General features: G+C 42.3%; 1 protein-coding gene across 1 annotated transcript in view; it reads right to left on the reverse strand.

Moving 5' to 3' along the window:
* The window catches only part of acsf2 (acyl-CoA synthetase family member 2), a 33,168-nt gene that overhangs the window by 14,344 nt on the left and 960 nt on the right, over positions 1-17,864 (reverse strand). The window contains exons 2-8 of the mRNA XM_028030131.1: positions 14,982-15,177; positions 7,982-8,110; positions 6,663-6,716; positions 6,443-6,561; positions 4,400-4,562; positions 3,222-3,317; positions 2,199-2,350 (exon numbers count right to left, since the gene is read on the reverse strand). Of these exons, the coding sequence (XP_027885932.1) occupies positions 2,199-2,350; positions 3,222-3,317; positions 4,400-4,562; positions 6,443-6,561; positions 6,663-6,716; positions 7,982-8,110; positions 14,982-15,177 (909 nt within the window). The remainder of the gene's footprint in view (positions 1-2,198; positions 2,351-3,221; positions 3,318-4,399; positions 4,563-6,442; positions 6,562-6,662; positions 6,717-7,981; positions 8,111-14,981; positions 15,178-17,864) is intronic.

Raw genomic sequence — 17,864 nt, forward strand, 5'->3', positions numbered from 1 at the left:
GACTGCCAAGCATTGAGACAGTAAAAGACAAGAAATCCTGCCTTCAGACAGAAATTGTAATCAACACTCCTGGAAGAGTACCCTGTGGTAATAAATTATCTTTTCAAAAGATAATTTTGAAAAGATATCTAGTCTATAGTGTTAAAAGTACGTCTGATACAACAAAGGAGCTGTTCGGTATATTCACATTCCACCAGCAAAATGTTGCTGGCTTTAGATGTATTTTCTTACATTTAAAGTCAATGTTTTCAGAATTACTTAATGATTTTTAGAGCTGTTTTGAAGCTGGACTCATCACAATCTTACGGGAGTTTTAGTTGTTTTATCGTCCTGCTTTGTGTGCATAAAATATATGCAGTTTGGTTGTTGGGAAATAGTTGAGCCTTTCTGTCTGAAATCTGCAGGTCTGGAAGCTATTACATGTTTAAACACGCAAGTCAAATTCCTGTGGAGAGATCGCTGAATGCACCATATTAAACAAAACCAGGTGGTAATAAAAACAAAAAAAGCTTTTCGGTGTGAATCCAGTAATTGAAGGAACTGAATGACAGCCATTTTTAGTATCTATGGGGTTTTTAAGACTTAAATCAGAACAAGCTCAAAGTGGTAAACTGATTAAAAGGATTCTATGTTTTCTGCAGCATGTCCAGATGTGGCTGCCGTTTACTCTCTAGATGCTGTGAAGGAGCGAGAGAGAGCAAGACTTCCAACAGAAAATAGGAAGACTGAACGGGTAACGACAGTTGCAGCATTTTATCTGTTCGAGCTTTTAATATCTGTTCTGATTTGGAAATGATGGCAGCCGTATAGAAAGTTCACAGTTAAGGTCAGGCTCTAGAGTCTGCAATGTTTGCGATGACACCTGTGTTTACTAATCGCTAACCTTTTATCCACCATCTTATTTCCCCCCCTTTCTTTACTGAAGTCTTATTTTACTGTTAGTTTTAAATAAGCTTCTTTGGTAACACTTATTAAACTTAAAAAATATGTAGCTTTATGTTATTAAAGCTAACGTTTAATCAGTAATACTTTTATAACAAATTTATGTCAGATCATGATTTCTTGGTTAATGTCAAGTTGTCATAAAGACATTTTGAATAATGTCAAGTTTGTATTAAAAGTGTCGTGATTTACCGAATGACACTTTATGACAACAGTCATAAATATTCATGAAGACTTACTCATGTTCATGACAGGTGTTATGTCATGTTTATGACGGTGTCATGACCGTCTTATTCACAACCCGTCAAATAAAGTGTTACTGCTTCTTTGAGTTACTAGTTTTAATTCTTAAAATATTAACAGGGACTGGACTTCTGTATGAGATATTAAAGGGCCTATAAAATTTACATTTCCTTTTGTTTAAGTGTGACAGGAACATTTTTCTTGTCTTTTCAAATTAATTTGAAATAAATAAACAACCCAAGATGTTAAGCACAGGTTAAAATGACATCTCAGCTACATTCAGGCTTGGTTTTAAAATAGTAAAATTCAGTTTTACTGCTACAGTTTTCACATTAACTATAATATAAATAATTAATTAGGAAGATGTGAATTTCTTTCTCACATGTACTTATTTTGCAGTTCTCAAAGTATGTAAAACTAAATCTTTTCCTCCTCTGAAGAAAAAATTAATCAGATTTACAGACAGGGCAAATACACAAGTTAAACACACATTTAAAAGGGTTGTTTATTCTCAACTTCCCGCTTGCAAAACAAAGCTGAACAAGTTTCTTAATCTTTTCTTAAATCTATGAAACCAGATTTCTCGTATCCAACTGGCTGTGCTAAAGGAAAACCAAAAGAGAATAAAGCTTACACATTATTAAGGTTTCAAAACCTAAAACCCGACACAAGCAGCAAGTCTGTTAAAACCGTTAATCGCTTGTAAATGTAGTAAATTTCCAGAGTGATTTATGTGTGGAAAGCTATCACTTTACTCTGTGTTGAGTAAATATGAGCCTCGCAAAAACCGGTTTGCTCACCTGTGAACAAATGTAGAGTGAGTGGTTTACTCCCAGGTATTTTCATTTCAACAGGATTAAAACCAAAGAAAGCTCTGAATAAATTTAACGGTGACCCACCAGTACAAGTTACTCAATTATTAGAAGTAATTAGATCCAAGCAGACCACTGATGCTATTCATGGTTCAGATCCGAAGCTTTGTGTGTAATTCAGTTGGTTGTTTCTGGAATTACCTCTCACTCTGCATTGCTTCGAGGTTGGCCTTTCCGCTGTACCCTGCAGAGGGAAACACCAGGCTGAGGCCGTGCACGGCCATAGCGATCCCTCCACCAACAGAGCCAAAACAGTGGTACAGAGGCACGGGCACGCAGACACGATGGTGGGGCTGCAGGTGCAAAATAAACAGGTAAATCCAGACTGTTGGAAGGTCTGGTTATTTTCCTCTAAATGGTTCCACATTTGTAAGGAAATGCAATTCTGGGTTGAGACAATAATCCCTATCCCAATAACGCAATCCTGGTACCGATTTTTGTTTAGTGTCATTTACTGGATCGGATGGTTGGTGTTTGTGGAAGCAAGAAATATTGCGAATTTAAAAAATATATTAATTTAACATTTAATATGCTAAAGGAGGTCAGTGGAGGCTGCTTTTGGATTTGCTGTTTCTTTGGGAATTGCTCAGTCTGACTTTGGGGGGAATTAACTGGGACTTTGCCTCCAGACAAGCAACGATAGCCGTTTTAAATGCTTACAACTCGAGATTGTGACAGACTTCAGATCATTTGGATATAACCCTTCCTACATTGATACATTAAACTTTCCATGTTATTGTTAATGGTTTTCCACCATAGCACTGTGTTAAACCACATCAGTTTCAACCTCTGCAAAAAATAAACTCCTGAACTTATAGAGGTGGACACACTGGTATAATCTGTTTGCTTTTGGTAAATAACACCTGACCTTCACTTTCCCTTTGAATCTGGGGGGTGTTTTTGTATGCATAAAATTATATTTAAGACTTTAGGAAAAGCTAAAGAGTTGATCATTCCTGTTATTTTCTGATAACAGGAAATTATGCAGGTAAAAGTAGTGTAATCTTTCCAACAATGTCTACCAAGACGACTTGTATTGTTTGTTATCTTTTTTAATTTGGTTTCCATGTTGAGTTCAAAAATTGAATAACTGAGTCATACTTGTGGATATAAAACTGTTTATAAAATGCTGGCCTGATTACATCCATGACGGCTCATTCTCACCTTCCAGGTGTACCCGACTCTTTTCCCAACAAAGTAGGCATTGTTGACGATGTTGTGATGTGAAAGCGTGGCACCTTTCGGAGCTCCTGTGGTACCCTGAAAACAGAAATGTCATTAGCAAAGTATTGCTTTTATAAGTTCAAGGAAGAGAAAACACACAAAGGTTTCTCTGATTGGTTGACAGATGCCTTGCTGCTATGGAAACATGAACCCAACAGACGTTTGGGCAACTGAATAAAAAATAATAATACATGAAGTCTTTGAAGCAAGGAATGATAAAATAAACATTTTGAGATTATAGAGAAAATTCACTCAGTAAGTTTCAAGGCCGATGATTCATTTAAGGATCTGTCTGATATAAGACAGATTCACTGCATTGTGATAAGAGAAGATTCTGCACTGTTGTTTGTGATGTCATTGATTGGCCCATCTCTGTTAAACAGGGGAGAGGCAGCGCTGGTTCATCATCGCTATCCCTCTTTACAAGCCACGGCTCCCGTCTGCTGCTTGATCCCCGCTGGACAAATCATCGTATAATCGGTTACCTATGAACTCGCTTGAATGTGAGGACCAGGATGAGGAAAGTGAACTACAGTATTTTCCGGACTATATAGCGCACCACGCTATAAGCCGCACTTATAATAAATAAAAAAAAAAAACAACTGGAAATGTACATATATAAGCCGCACCGGGCTATAAACCGCTGGTATCTCCGCCGCTCTCGGTTTTCCACAGCAGAGGGCAGCAAAGGGCTGCGTCCTTAATCCGTCTCCAACTCCGAACCATGGATTCGCAGCGGCTCCATTTCCCTCCTGTTCTGCCACACCGATAGCCCTCAACTTAAAAAGCTGCATCATATGAGTTTGAAAACATTTCTCCGTCATGCCTGCTGCTAGCATGTGCTTGTTCTGAATGAAAATTAGCGCTTTCTTCTTTGATTTCCAATTTTGACTTCCAATGATTCACTTCCTGCTAGGGAGCCCCCTGGTGGTTGAAGAAAAATCGACAGAAAAGCCGCACCAGGCGATAAGCCGCAAGGTTCAAAGCGTTGGGGAAAAGTAGCGGCTTATAGTCCGAAAAATACGGTATTAAAGTTTTCTTGTTTGAAGCTGAAGTATTAATTTCATCATTACTAGATGAATCTACTACCCGGTTACAAGGAATAGTTTGATAATTACTGAGGTGAACTGGATGTTTATCGGGTCGTCAAAAGAGAGCTTCTTCTGCAGATCCTGCAGCTGCTTCACATGGCGGCTGTCTCCCGCCTGCATCACGTCGTCAAAGTGAAACATTCCCGGCTGCCTGCTGTCCAGGAGGATCACGGAGCGAAGCTCTGGAAGTCTGATGAAGGGGAAACCAAACAAACACAAACGGTGTGGTTGCATTTTAAAAAGTCTGGGATTCCTGAAACACTTTAGGTGAAGCAGTTTGAAGTTTTAAGGTGAAAACTGCAGATATTGAACAGACTGAAAGGTTTGATAAATGCTTGAAAGCAGTTTATTTGCTTACCAGTTCTACGTTTTGATGGTTATTATCAATGTTCTGCCAATAATTAGTTTCTGCAAAAGTTAGTTACAACCAGCAATGCCAACAACAAACTGCTTTTAACAGCATGTGCATCTAATAAATTACAGTATTGTTGAAAAGATCATTTATTCCATCTATAATGTCATAATAATGTCAGCCTTTTACGTTTGCTTGATCAAAATTATACATCCAGGTATAAGTGTACACAAACACCACCACTAAAATTTAGGTTTAAAATTCCTTGCTTAGTTTCACCTCATCAACAAATTTCTGGCATAATTGTGGCTGAATATTTGACCTCCTTTCCAGATTAGTTGTTTCCTTCAGGAATATCTTGATATCAGTCTGATTTATCCATTTTAAATCAGTTTTGTTGTGTATTTGGGATGCTTTTGAAGCCAAATGTTACATTCCCAGTCTTTTTATTACACTATATGTTCTGCTGTAGGACCTTCACTCATAATTAGTTGCTGCTTCTGAAGATTTCTATAAACAAAACAAACAAAAAAACATTATAAAAATAATAAACTGTTATCCTGAATATTGTGATTGCAAAGAATCAAGGGCGGACCTATCTTGTGTTTATATATTTGTAAAAGAGGCTGTAAGGGAAGTGTTTAAGTAATTTTCCCTAATGCTTTTAGGACTCTACCAGATCTCATCTCTCAGAGAATGTTACCAAGACAATTCAGCCCCAGTGGGATATTTTCCTACACTGGACTGCATTCGTGTTGAGATGGTGGTAAATACAAAGCAACAAAATATATATGTATATATTTTGATTCATAACAGACTAAAGAAAATAAGTAAAACCTGTAAGTCTGTAAGAGCAAGCAAGCAGTTGAAACAGAATTAGCCCTACATTAACTTTCAGGATTATGTAGAAACATACGATAACCATCTGCCCAGTGTGTGTCCTTCTAAGAGTGTGCAGCTGTGATGGGGTGTTGAACAAATCAAAGCCTTATGTAAGAGGTCAAAGGGCAGCGCTTCATAAGGAGGAGGTTCTCTGTTCTTCTGGATTCTCCATATGTTGAGTTTTTAAGGTTTGACAACTGTAAGAGTCACCACAGAGATTGCTGGGTGTTCTTACAGTTAATGTGCTGATAACCTGGACAGATCACAACATAATCGGTCACTTTCAGTGACTACAGAACTATCAAAAATAACACAGGAGGTCATGTACTGTAGGATGTTTGCAGGTCACTTTGACATGACTAACTGGGCTAAAAATAGCCCAGTTAAACCTGAAGCAAGTGTGGCCTACATTTATATTCAGCCCTCCTGACTCAATACTTTGTTGAACCGCCTTTTTTTTTGCAGATGTCGTTTGCACTCTTGACTAAAAGTCTCTACAGTAACTTGATGTCTTGCCACAGAGGAGGCAGATTAGCCCTAAACTATGATCTGTGCGTCACAATATGGACTCATTTTCCACCAAAGACATAGCATGTGCTCAATTTGACACAAAACTCTTTTTGTGCTCTCAGCCGTGTGGAAACCACAGCTTAGGGCTCATCAAATCAAGTACAACACGAGATGAGTTGAGAAGAATATTTAGCTTATCTGAAACCTTAAACATTGTGACTAAGGAACAAATTCACATTTCTCATTGATGTTTTGCAACCATGTTTGAACATACTGCTCAGGAAAGCTCCAGAACGTTTTGAAAAGGGTGACCTGACGGTTCATACCTGGCGCTCTTGATGTCTCCTGGGCTGGACGACTCGATTTCAGGACAGATCTTCTTCAACATGTCGCTGTATTTCTGAGTCCTGAACTCTGTAGGGCACACAATGGCTTGACAGCCAACCTGCAAGAAGACAAAAACAGTATTCATCTCAAAGGAATCCTATTTCTGTTGGCGCAACGTAGGATTATTAATCTGGGTTGAAATAAAATTAAATCACTTACCTTCCGTAGGGCATGCTCCACTTCCATCTGTTGGTATGCTGGGTTTACAGACACCTGGACAAAATAAAGATAACTGAAGATGTGATTTAGTTCATTAGTTTTTCAGTAACATCACTCCCACCTGAACAGACATGAGAGAGCATTAATTAGAGGAGCAACCAAAGCTGACTGACTCACTTGTTAAGTGGTAAAAGGTACAAGGACAAGTTAAATATATGAATATCTTGGTAATTTCTTTCCTTAATTCATTAAATGTTAGTGAAATGGAGGCAACCAGTATTCTGTAGCTAAGCTAACAATGCTGAAAGGTTGATAATCTCACACAGTTTAGCCACCTCTTGGAGAAAAACTGGGTTATAAATTGACACTTTTACTTTTTTCTCTCTCTGTCTCTCTATTTTTTGAAAACTTGATTTTATTATTTTTCTTAGCAGCATAGTAACTAACAGTCGTTCTTGTCTTCCACTGACTGCTGCTGAACACGTCACCATCAAGCCCTCCAAGCAGGAACGAACAATTTCATGTAGATCCAGGGGGGTCAGAGCAAATGTGTGCTTTTTGGTCAGGGAGTGGTAACATTTTATTTTTACTGCTAAAAGCAATTTTAGAAAACACAATATAATTAATGGCTGCACAGTGGCGCAGTTGGTAGCACTGTTGCCTTGCAGCAAGAAGGTCCTGGGTTCGATTCCCGGCCGGGGTCTTTCTGCATGGAGTTTGCATGTTCTCCCTGTGCATGCGTGGGTTCTCTCCGGGTACTCCGGCTTCCTCCCACAGTCCAAAAACATGACTGTTAGGTTAATTGGTCTATCTAAATTCTCCCTAGGTGTGTGTTTGTGTGTGAATGGTTGTTTGTCCTGTATGTCTTTGTGTTGCCCTGCGACAGACTGGCGACCTGTCCAGGGTGTACCCCGCCTCCCGCCCGAAACGTAGCTGGAGATAGGCACCAGCAACCCTCCCGACCCCATTAGGGACAAGGGTGCACAGAAAATGGATGGATGGATGGACAATATAATTAATTTTGTAATTGACAGGACCCCTTTTTTTTTTTAAATTGTATGCACACAAAAAAAAAATGTGAAGGGCCCTCTGTCGGTCAGGGGCCCTTGGAATTGCCATAACTTTCCCCCCCCCATATGGCGCCCCTGTGAACAAGTGTTTACATCCTGCAAAGCTCCTGGCTAGTTAATGTAGAATCACAGAAACTTGTGTTGATGTAGATTTATTAAGCTGACAACTAAACATCCTTCTTCATCACAGAGAAACATGTTGGTGATTAGAATGGTTGGTTTTTGTTTCCCTCTGCAGCCTGGATTTACCTGAATAATCCCAGCTTTAGCGGTTGCAAACTGGGACAGGATCCATTCGTAAGTGTTCGGCCCCCACATGCCGAGCCGGTCTCCTTTCCTGAGCCCAAGAGCCAGAAGTCCTGCAGCAGCCCGGTCCACCTGCAGAGACACAGAAATGAGATCAACCTGGAATAATGCTCAATAAAGACAAAGGCCGGTCTCCTCCATTACCCACTGCATCGATACTGATTTTAAATGTAAAAAGAAATATATCAATATGTGTGTAATAAATTCAGATAATACACGAGTTTTAGTCTTTGAACTGAATTTAAGCTTTTGTTTTTATAATACATTCAGACTAATAAAGCAGCATGTAGCTTGGATGCCTTGAGTCAGGGTTCAAACATTTCCACCACTTTTACCAAACAATAAAGTTAAAAGATTTTAAAAAAGGTTTAACCTGCAGGATGCTGCACAAGGTTTGACATGAACTGTGCCACACGCTGAACAAAGTCTAGACACGTTCTGTTCTGTTGCTTTTGCCCACAGTTCATCATGTCGTCCTCCAGGGGTGCCCAAAGTCGGTCCTCAAGGGCCGGCATCCTGCACGTTTTAGTTCTCTTCCTGGTTGTACCAACAACCTTTTCAGCATGTCAGTGTTCTTCTGACGAGCCACCATTTGATCCAGGTGTGTTAAACCAGGGAGAGAACTAAAACATGCAGGATGCCGGCCCCTGAGGACCGACTTTGGGCACCTCTGTAAACAGACACAAAGACTTTGGATTCATTGGAGTTGTTTTACGATGGTTTATATCCTGCCTTTCAGAGAGATCCGTAAAATCTGCCTTAGTCAAATGATGTCTCCTGGTGTACCTCAAGGATCTGTTTTTGGCCCTATTCTGTTCACTGTTATAGGGTTAGGGTTAGTTATTTTAAACCTTCTGAGTTTTATTTTATTTTAAATGCCAACCAGTTGTTGGTTTTACAGAGGAGTTACATATAGGATATAATGCATAGAATCATATCTTTGAATATTTAATATTAATTTTTTTGATGATCTGAAACTCTTCACAATAAGCAGAAGAAATCTGGATGAAATAAATACTTTTTCACAGCACTGCATGTATCCAGTTGTAGATTTCTTTTCTTCCAAATAAATTACAAAAATTGCAGATTTTACTAAAATTCCCAGATCCATCTGAAAGCTGGATGACTGAAAGTTTTCAATTAAATGAAGTAAAAAACTGAGTTTTATTGGGGGGTTTTCACCAGAGAACATAACTGTAAAGATAAAGCAGATTCTTCAGACTGTTGGTTGTTTGGTTAAGTCTTCAGTTAAAAACAATAATATAACGTTCAAATCAATTTTACACTTGAGAATTATAAAAAATTGTTGGTTTGATTTTGCTTCTGCTACTCGAGAAATATTCCTGAACTTATTATTTCTTGTCTCGATATGTAATTTCTATCTGACTTCATTTCTAAGGCCAATTCATTGGTTTGATTACTGAGTGCATTTCAGGATCCTTGTTTTGCCCTGGAAAGCGCTACATGGACAGACTCAGGCTTACATCTCTAAACTACTACATGTCTACACCCCCATCAGGGCTCTGAGGTCCTGTGAGCAAAGCCTGCTGATTTTCCACCCTCCAAAACTGAAAGTGAAAGGAGACAGGCCTTTTCTTCTGTGGCTCCAAGACTTTGGAATTTCCGTCCTTTGTTTCTGAGATTAGCGAATTTAGTGGCTTCCTTAAAAGGTCAGCTAAAACTTCTCTAAAGCACTTTGTGATTTTTATCTTGAAAGATGCTATATAAATAAACTTCTATTTACTTACATGTAGGGTTAATTCATTCCTCTGTTGCACTTAAAGGAACAGTGTTAAGTATAATCGACTTTTTTGAGCTTTACATTATGATATAATGTAATTATATCATAAAATCTTCATATTGCTGCTGCTCGCGTTCTCACTAAAACCAGGAAGATAGAGCACATAACACCAGTTTTAAAGTCCCTCCACTGGCTCCCTGTAGCTCAAAGAATAGACTTTAAAATACTGTTGTTAGTTTATAAATCACTGAACGGCTCAGCACCACAATACATTAAAGATCTGCTGTTGTTGTATCAACCTTCCAGACTCCTCAGGTTCTGGTCTGCTCTGCATCCCCAGAACCAGAACCAAACGAGGAGAAGCAGCTTTCAGCATCTATGCACCACAAATTTGGAACAAACTTCCAGAAAACTGTAAAACAGCTGAAACACTGACTTCCTTTAAATCTCGACCAAAACCCCACCTGTTTAGGATTGTATTTGAAATGTAATCAATTACAAATTTAATGATGGAACTTGACTTAATGCTGTGTTTTGATTGTTGATTCTATGTTGAAATTGCACAAAAATCTGTGAGGGACAACGGAGTCCCAGAGCAAAATTCCATGATAGAGGTGTACGGAGTCTAGTGCCGGAAGAAAAACGGCGAGTGACTGAGGATCACTGCGCGTAACACAAACCCTGTAAATTCTAGACACTAACGGGTACCATAGAAATGCACAAAAATCCGTGAGGGACGACTGAGTCCCTGCTCGAAATTCAGTGAAAGAGGTGTACGGAGCCTGTTGAAAGGCTGTTCACATTGTTTCAAACTGTGTGATTGTGAGCGTGAGTGGGAATAAAAATAGCAAAAAAATAAAAATTTTGTTCCGTATAACACAGTAGGAGTGTAACAGGTAAACCTTTTATGGATGCAAAAGCAAGAACCCCCCACTTGATGACTTTGTGTTTCTGTGTTTGATATGATGTAAAGCAGTTTGAAATGCCTTGCTGCTGAAATGTGCTATACAAATAAAATTTGATTGATTGATTACTTCATCAAAAACATTCCTCGTTGCTCTGATTCTTAATGTATGTTTGAGAAATACTTGAATCTTCCGAGCTTCCGCCTCACAGAGCAGCTCTCCCCACTCAGCTCCTTCAGACTAGCCAGCAGCAATTAGCAAACACCTGGTGGAACTGCAGATCAGCTGGGCTCATTATGCGAGCTATTTCGCAATGAAGCGCTGGTAAAAATGTTGTTAAAGGGTTAATAGAGGCGCCATTTTGTGATGACTTCCTGAAGGAGAAGTTTCAGAAAAAGCAGGAGTCTTTAATGTCATGAAACGGTGCGGTGTTGAGGTGAGGCAGACGCTTGAGACCCAGGTAGAAATAAAAATGATGATTTTAATGACGGGAACACAGTCCAAACAACGAGCAGCAGGCACATGGACAAGACGACTAGACATTGACAACGACAAGGACCCGACGAGGAACAAGGAACACAGGTGGAGTTAAATACACGGGCGGGTAATCACAGAAACCAGACACACCTGGGAACAATCAAGGGGAGGACAGGACAAAGAAGAGACTCAAGGACACAGAAAACTCTAAATAAACACAGAAAAACACAGATCCTGACAGTACCCCCCCCTCAAGGGCGGCTACCAGACGCCCACAAAAAAAAAACACAACAAGGGTGGGCGGCGGGGCGCTGGACGGGGGGCCAGAGTCCAGAAAAACAAAAAACAACCCACCATCGTGGGCGGAAACACAAGAAGGGCCAAGAGTCCATAAACAAACAAAAAACTACCCACAGGGTGGGCGGAGGCAAAGGAGGCGGGAACCACAGAGGTGGTCTGGCGGTCGTCCGCGGCGGCGGGAACCACGGAGGCGGTCGTCCGCGGCGGCGGGAACCACGGAGGCGGTCCGGCGGCCGTCCGCGGCGCTGGAGGCGGGAACCACGGAGGCGGTCCGGCGGCCGTCCGCGGCGCTGGAGGCGGGAACCACGGAGGCGGTCCGGCGGCCGTCCGCGGCGCTGGAGGCGGGAACCACGGAGGCGGTCCGGTGGCCGTCCGCGGCGCTGGAGGTGGCCATGATGAGTCCCGGGGGCCGCCCACAGACGGCGACGACGAGCCCCCCGAGGCAGGGTCTCTGGTGAAGCACAGAGAGTCGGGGTCTCGGGTGGAACACTGGGGGTCTGAGTCTCGGGTGGAACACTGGGGGTCTGAGTCTCGGGTGGAACACTGGGGGACTGAGTCTCGGGTGGAACGGACGGGGACTGAGTCTCGGTCGGAACGCTGGGAGTCTCGGTCGGAACGCTGGGAGTCTCGGTCTCGGGTGGAACGCTGGGAGTCTCGGTCTCGGGTGGAACGCTGGGAGTCTCGGTCTCGGGTGGAACGCAGGGGGTCTCGGTCTCGGGAGGAACGCAGGGGGTCTGGGTCTCGGGAGGAACGGATAGAGTCGGCATCTCAGGTGGAACGCAGGGGGTCTCGGTAGGAACGCAGGGGGTCTGGGTCTCGGGAGGAACGGATAGAGTCGGGGTCTCAGGTGGAACGCAGGGGGTCTCGGTAGGAATGCAGGGGGTCTCGGTCGGAACACTGGGAGTCTCGGTCGGAACGCTGGCTGATTCGGCCTGGGGTGCGCCGACCGGAACGCCGGCTGACTTGGCCGGGGGTGCGCCGGCCTGAACGCCGGCTGATTCGGCCTGGGGTGCGCCGACCGGAACGCCGGCTGATTCGGCCTGGGGTGCGCCGGCCGGAACGCCGGCTGATTCGGCCTGGGGTGCGCCGGCCGGAACGCCGGCTGATTCGGCCTGGGGTGCGCCGACCGGAACGCCGGCTGATTCGGCCTGGGGTGCGCCGATCGGAACGCCGGCTGATTCGGCCTGGGGTGCGCCGGCCGGAACGCCGGCTGACTTGGCCGGGGGTGCGCCGACCGGAACGCCGGCTGATTCGGCCTGGGGTGCGCCGGCTGGAACGCTGGCTGGAGTTGCTGGTCCCGGAACTGGAGCGGGATCTGGGCTGGCGGAGAAACTGTGCGGCTTGGGAGGCAGAGGTTCGCCAGCCATGACGGCTAGGGCCGCCTTACGCTCCCACTCTGCCTCCCTCTGCAACTCCACAAACCCTGGGTGCGGAAAGCGAGGAACCCAGTAGTCCAGCAACAGTCCCAAGCGGATGGCGAAACCGAGGCGTCGGCCGGCAGCGTACGGCTTGGCCATAGCCTCCTCATACTCGCTGATCGTTTCTGTTAGCTCCTTTAACTCCTCTGGGTCCATGATGAAAAGTAAAAAATAGCGTGCCTCACCGTTCGGTCTGGTCGGGTCCTTCCGTCATGAAACGGTGCGGTGTTGAGGTGAGGCAGACGCTTGAGACCCAGGTAGAAATGAAAATGATGATTTTAATGACGGGAACACAGTCCAAACAACGAGCAGCAGGCAGATGGACACGACGACTAGACATTGACAACGACAAGGACCCGACGAGGAACAAGGAACACAGGTGGAGTTAAATACACGGGCGGGTAATCACAGAAACCAGACACACCTGGGAACAATCAAGGGGAGGACAGGACAACGAAGAGACTCAAGGACACAGAAAACTCTAAATAAACACAGAAAAACACAGATCCTGACATTTAAAGAGACAGAGGCCCAATTTTCAAGAGTTAAATTACTATGTCGCATTTTTTAAGTTATATTTGATATACACAGCCTGGCCAAAATAAAAGTCGCCACCTGGATTTAACTAAGCAAATAGGTACAAGCCTCCTATTGGATAAGTACTGCATAGGCGATTATCTTTCAGCTGGCAACAAGTTATTTAACCCCAGCTGATGCAATGAGTAACTCCTCATTTCTTAAACAACCATGGCAAAAGACACATCCTGTGGTCGTGGAAAAGACGTTAGTCTGTTTAAGAAGGGTCAAATCATTGGCATGCATCAAGCAGAGAAAACATCTAAGGAGATTGCAGAAACTACTAGAATTGGGTTAAGAACTGTCCAACGCATCATTAAAAACTGGAAGGATGGTGGGGAACCATCGTCTTCCAGGAAGAAAGGTGGTCGGAAAAAAATCCTGAATGATTGTGATCGGCGATTACTTAAACGTTTGGTCAAATCAAATCGAAGAAAAACAACAGCAGAACTCAGGAGTATGTTTAATTGTGAACGTAAAAGCATTTCCACACACACAATGCGAAGGGAACTCAAGGGGTTGGGATTGAACAGCTGTGTAGCTGTAAGAAAACCTCTAATCAGTAAGGCTAACCAGAAAAAAAGGCTTCAGTTTGCTAGGGAGCATAAAGATTGGACTCTGGAGGAATGGAAGAGGGTCATGTGGTCTGATGAGTCCAGATTTACCCTGTTCCAGAGTGATGGGCGCATCAGGGTAAGAAGAGAGGCAGGTGAAGTGATGCACCCATCATGCCTAGTGCCTACTGTACAAGCCTGTGGGGGCAGTGCTATGATCTGGGGTTGCTGCAGTTGGTCAGGTCTAGGTTCAGCAACATTGTGTGCCCAAAGAATGAGGTCAGCTGACTGCCTGAATATACTGAATGACCAGGTTATTCCATCAATGGATTTTGTCTTCCCAAATGGAACGGGCATATTCCAAGATGACAATGCCAGGATTCATGGGGCTCACATTGTGAAAGAGTGGTTCAGGGAGCATGAGACATCTTTTTCACACATGGATTGGCCATCACAGAGTCCAGACCTTAACCCCATTGAGAATCTTTGGGATGTGCTGGAGAAGGCTTTGCGCAGTGGTCAGACTCTCCCATCATCAATACAAGATCTTGGTGAAAGATTAATGCAACACTGGATGGAAATAAATCTTGTGACACTGCAGAAGCTTATTGAAACAATGCCACAGCGAATGCGGGCTGTAATCAAAGCTAAAGGCGGTCCAACAAAATATTAGAGAGTATGGCCATTTTTTGGTGGCGACTTTTTTTTTGGCCAGGCAGTGTATATTGCACTTTTATAACAACTGAAGGCAACATAGTTACTTGATTGTGCAATAAAATGTCACTATGCCTGGTAAATACATAATAGTGCCTCTTTAAAATAAATATTTTTCCATGCTGAGTTGACACAAGGAACAACGTTGTTGTTACCCAGAGATAAGCGTTTCTACAAACATCCAGTGTCTTTCTGTGGTATGTTTAACGTCTTTGGATGTGTTATGATCTGGAGTTTTGGAAACAAGGAGAGACTCACATCTTGTTGAAACTCTGCGTAGGTTTTGCGGACTCCGTCTTGCAGAAACACCATGGCCTCCCTGTCGGGCCAGCGCTCCACAGACTTCTGCAGGGCCTCTGCCACTGTGTCGTGGAGCAGCGGCGTGGACGACGTGCCGTGAACGTAGCTGGTGGTGAGAGTGGGGATGATGGGGGGAAACTCCACATGGAGGCTCCTGAGCCGGAGACAAGAGGCAGAAGATGCTTTAGACATTTTGGACCCTGATAGCGAAATACTTAGACTGTGTGATGCAGCAGGTGCAGATGAGCGAAGTCTAACAGGAGGTGAGTCAGTGGTTTAGATAAACACAACCAACTGGGTCAGACTGGACAGATAACTGGCCGGCTTATCTGCCTCTACACACCAGCAGGCACAGAGAGAAGATGGCACCTTCAGTCCATATTGTTCTGAACAGTGTCCAGTAGAGAGTCTACGTAGAATAACCAACAGTGATGTAACTATTTAAGGCAGGAAATATCTAGGAAATAGAAAATGTCTTTATCTCATTTGATGTCATTCTAAGGCATATAATCAAGATCTGGATGTTTGAACAGTCTGGAACTGATCATTGCTTGAACCCGGACCACCTGTCCTGATGTCCCCAACATCTGGACAGGAATCAGTCAACTCAGGTCTCCTCAATCAGAGCCAACACACAAAGTTTCTGAAACGTTGACATTTCCTATGGTAAAATGTCAAAGTTTGTCATTACAACTTTACATTTGGTCAAAGGTCTGGTAAACTTTGACCAAATGTAAAAGTTTATCAATTGGTCAAAGTGGTAAACCGCCCAACTCTGTAATAATAAACACACAATAAAACGATTTTTAAAAAGTACTAGAAACTCACCAAGAACTAAGTCAAATGTAAAAGTAACTTTTCCATTTTTGCTAAAGAAACATTTGACAAACACTCCAGCATCACATCATGGCCACTAAACTCATATGTTCCCCATCGTTCCTTAAACTCAGACCTTTGTGACTGGAAACTTTATAAATGTTAATTTCTTTTGACTTTTCTCAGGTTTAATGCAGATTAGTGTATTTCTTGTTATCCATTGTAGATCTTGTTATCTATTGTGTATCGCAATGTACAGATAATGTACATATACAACTAATGCAAATAGTCACTTTCACTTATTATCTCACCTCTTTGTGATCACTGTTTTTTCTTTTTTTTTTTTATAAATTGTGTGTCAATTATTGTGTTAAAGATTAGTGAGCCTTTAAGTAACATCTGAAAAACAACTGAAATTTTACTGAATTGAATAAATTGAAATGAAAACAAACCCTAGACAGAAAAACCTCCGTAATGATTAAAGATAAGGTTCAATAACTTACGTTCTGCTAACCGGGCTGAAAGCCTCTAATAGGATTTATTTAACTCTAACCATTAATTTGAGACTTAAACCTGAATAGAGCTCCAACAATAGAAATATAAAAGCTCAACACTGTTTGAGGAAATAGATAGAAAATATTTTTTTAAAAACCATCTAACTCATTGACCCTGAAATGTGACACAAAATTCAGGAGGTCCTACTTCGTGCACGCCAGGAGGAAGTACTTTCCTGCTGTCTCTGCAACTTTCAGCTGATTTGAAGTGACCCGCGTTGTTCCCAGCGTTTGATTCAGCAGACAGAGTGAAACTAGAACAATTATCTTCAGCTTAGTAAAAAGCCTGGAAAAAAATGGAGGTGAAAGGTCAACATCAAAGTCCAGTTGAACCTGATTCTGGGTGAACAAGGCAGGTTAAACAGTAGATTAGATAAACAGAATCCACAGAACTCAGTTGAAGGAAGTCAGAGACTTACAGTAAAGCAAACATCAAAGATTACAACGTAAAACTACAACTTAAATGAAGAAAACTTGGTACTGTAGTTTTAATAAATGTTATAATTTAGTATCTGTTTATGCTTCCTGACAGTTTTGGGTGCTGGTCATTTAAATTTAGTTCCTTTTAAATTTAGTTGGTGTACAGGTGAGTCCATTCAAATTAACATTGTGGAAAAAAAGTTTAATATGTTTATTCAATCACTCCAAAAAGTGAAACTCGTACTTCACGTGGAATCATCACAAAGAGTGGAACATGTCAACCCTTTACTTCTAGTAATGTTGACCATTATAGCTTGCACATAAAAGTGAAAAGTGTCTCAAAAATACTTTTTAGAAACTCTTGGTGTCACATTCTAATCAGCTAATTGACTCAAAAAAGCTGTAAAAGTTTCGTGGAGGAAGACTGCTGATTGGACAGATGTCCAGAAGACAGACATTGATTTGACACCCTCCACAAAGAGGTTAAAGCACAAAATGTCATTGCTGGAGAAGCTGGTTGTCCAAAGAGTTTTTTCTTCAAGCATAATTACGGAAAGTTGAGTGGAAGGAAAAGGTGTGGTAGAAAGAAAGTGCTGTTCCACTGTGTTTTCTCTGCAGTCCACCGTCAAAGCAGCAGTCTACCAGGAAAACTTTATGTTTCCTTCTGCTGGCAAGATTTATGGCTGATATCATTGCTTAGCAGGACCTGGGATCGGCCTGTAAAAAGTACCAAAGGTTGGTTCAATGATCAGACTCGCCTGACCTCAACCACATAAACAATCTATGGAGCTAATGTCAAGGACACCAGATCCAACAATCCAGATGACTAGAAAAGCACCGTTAAAGCAACTTGGGCTTTTATTTCACCCCAGCAGAACCACAAGCTGATCGCCTCCATGCCATTTCGCACTGATGCAGTAATTTATGCAAAAGGAGCAAAAACCATTCAAGTATTCAAGAGACAAGAGTTTAAAAAATGGAGCAGTTCATTCAGAAAGAAAGAGGAACTCTGCAGCTAAACGGTGTGACTTTTTAAACACTGAACATATTC

This window comes from Xiphophorus couchianus, chromosome 10 (assembly GCF_001444195.1).
Source record: "Xiphophorus couchianus chromosome 10, X_couchianus-1.0, whole genome shotgun sequence".
In the NCBI taxonomy this organism is placed as follows: domain Eukaryota; kingdom Metazoa; phylum Chordata; class Actinopteri; order Cyprinodontiformes; family Poeciliidae; genus Xiphophorus; species Xiphophorus couchianus.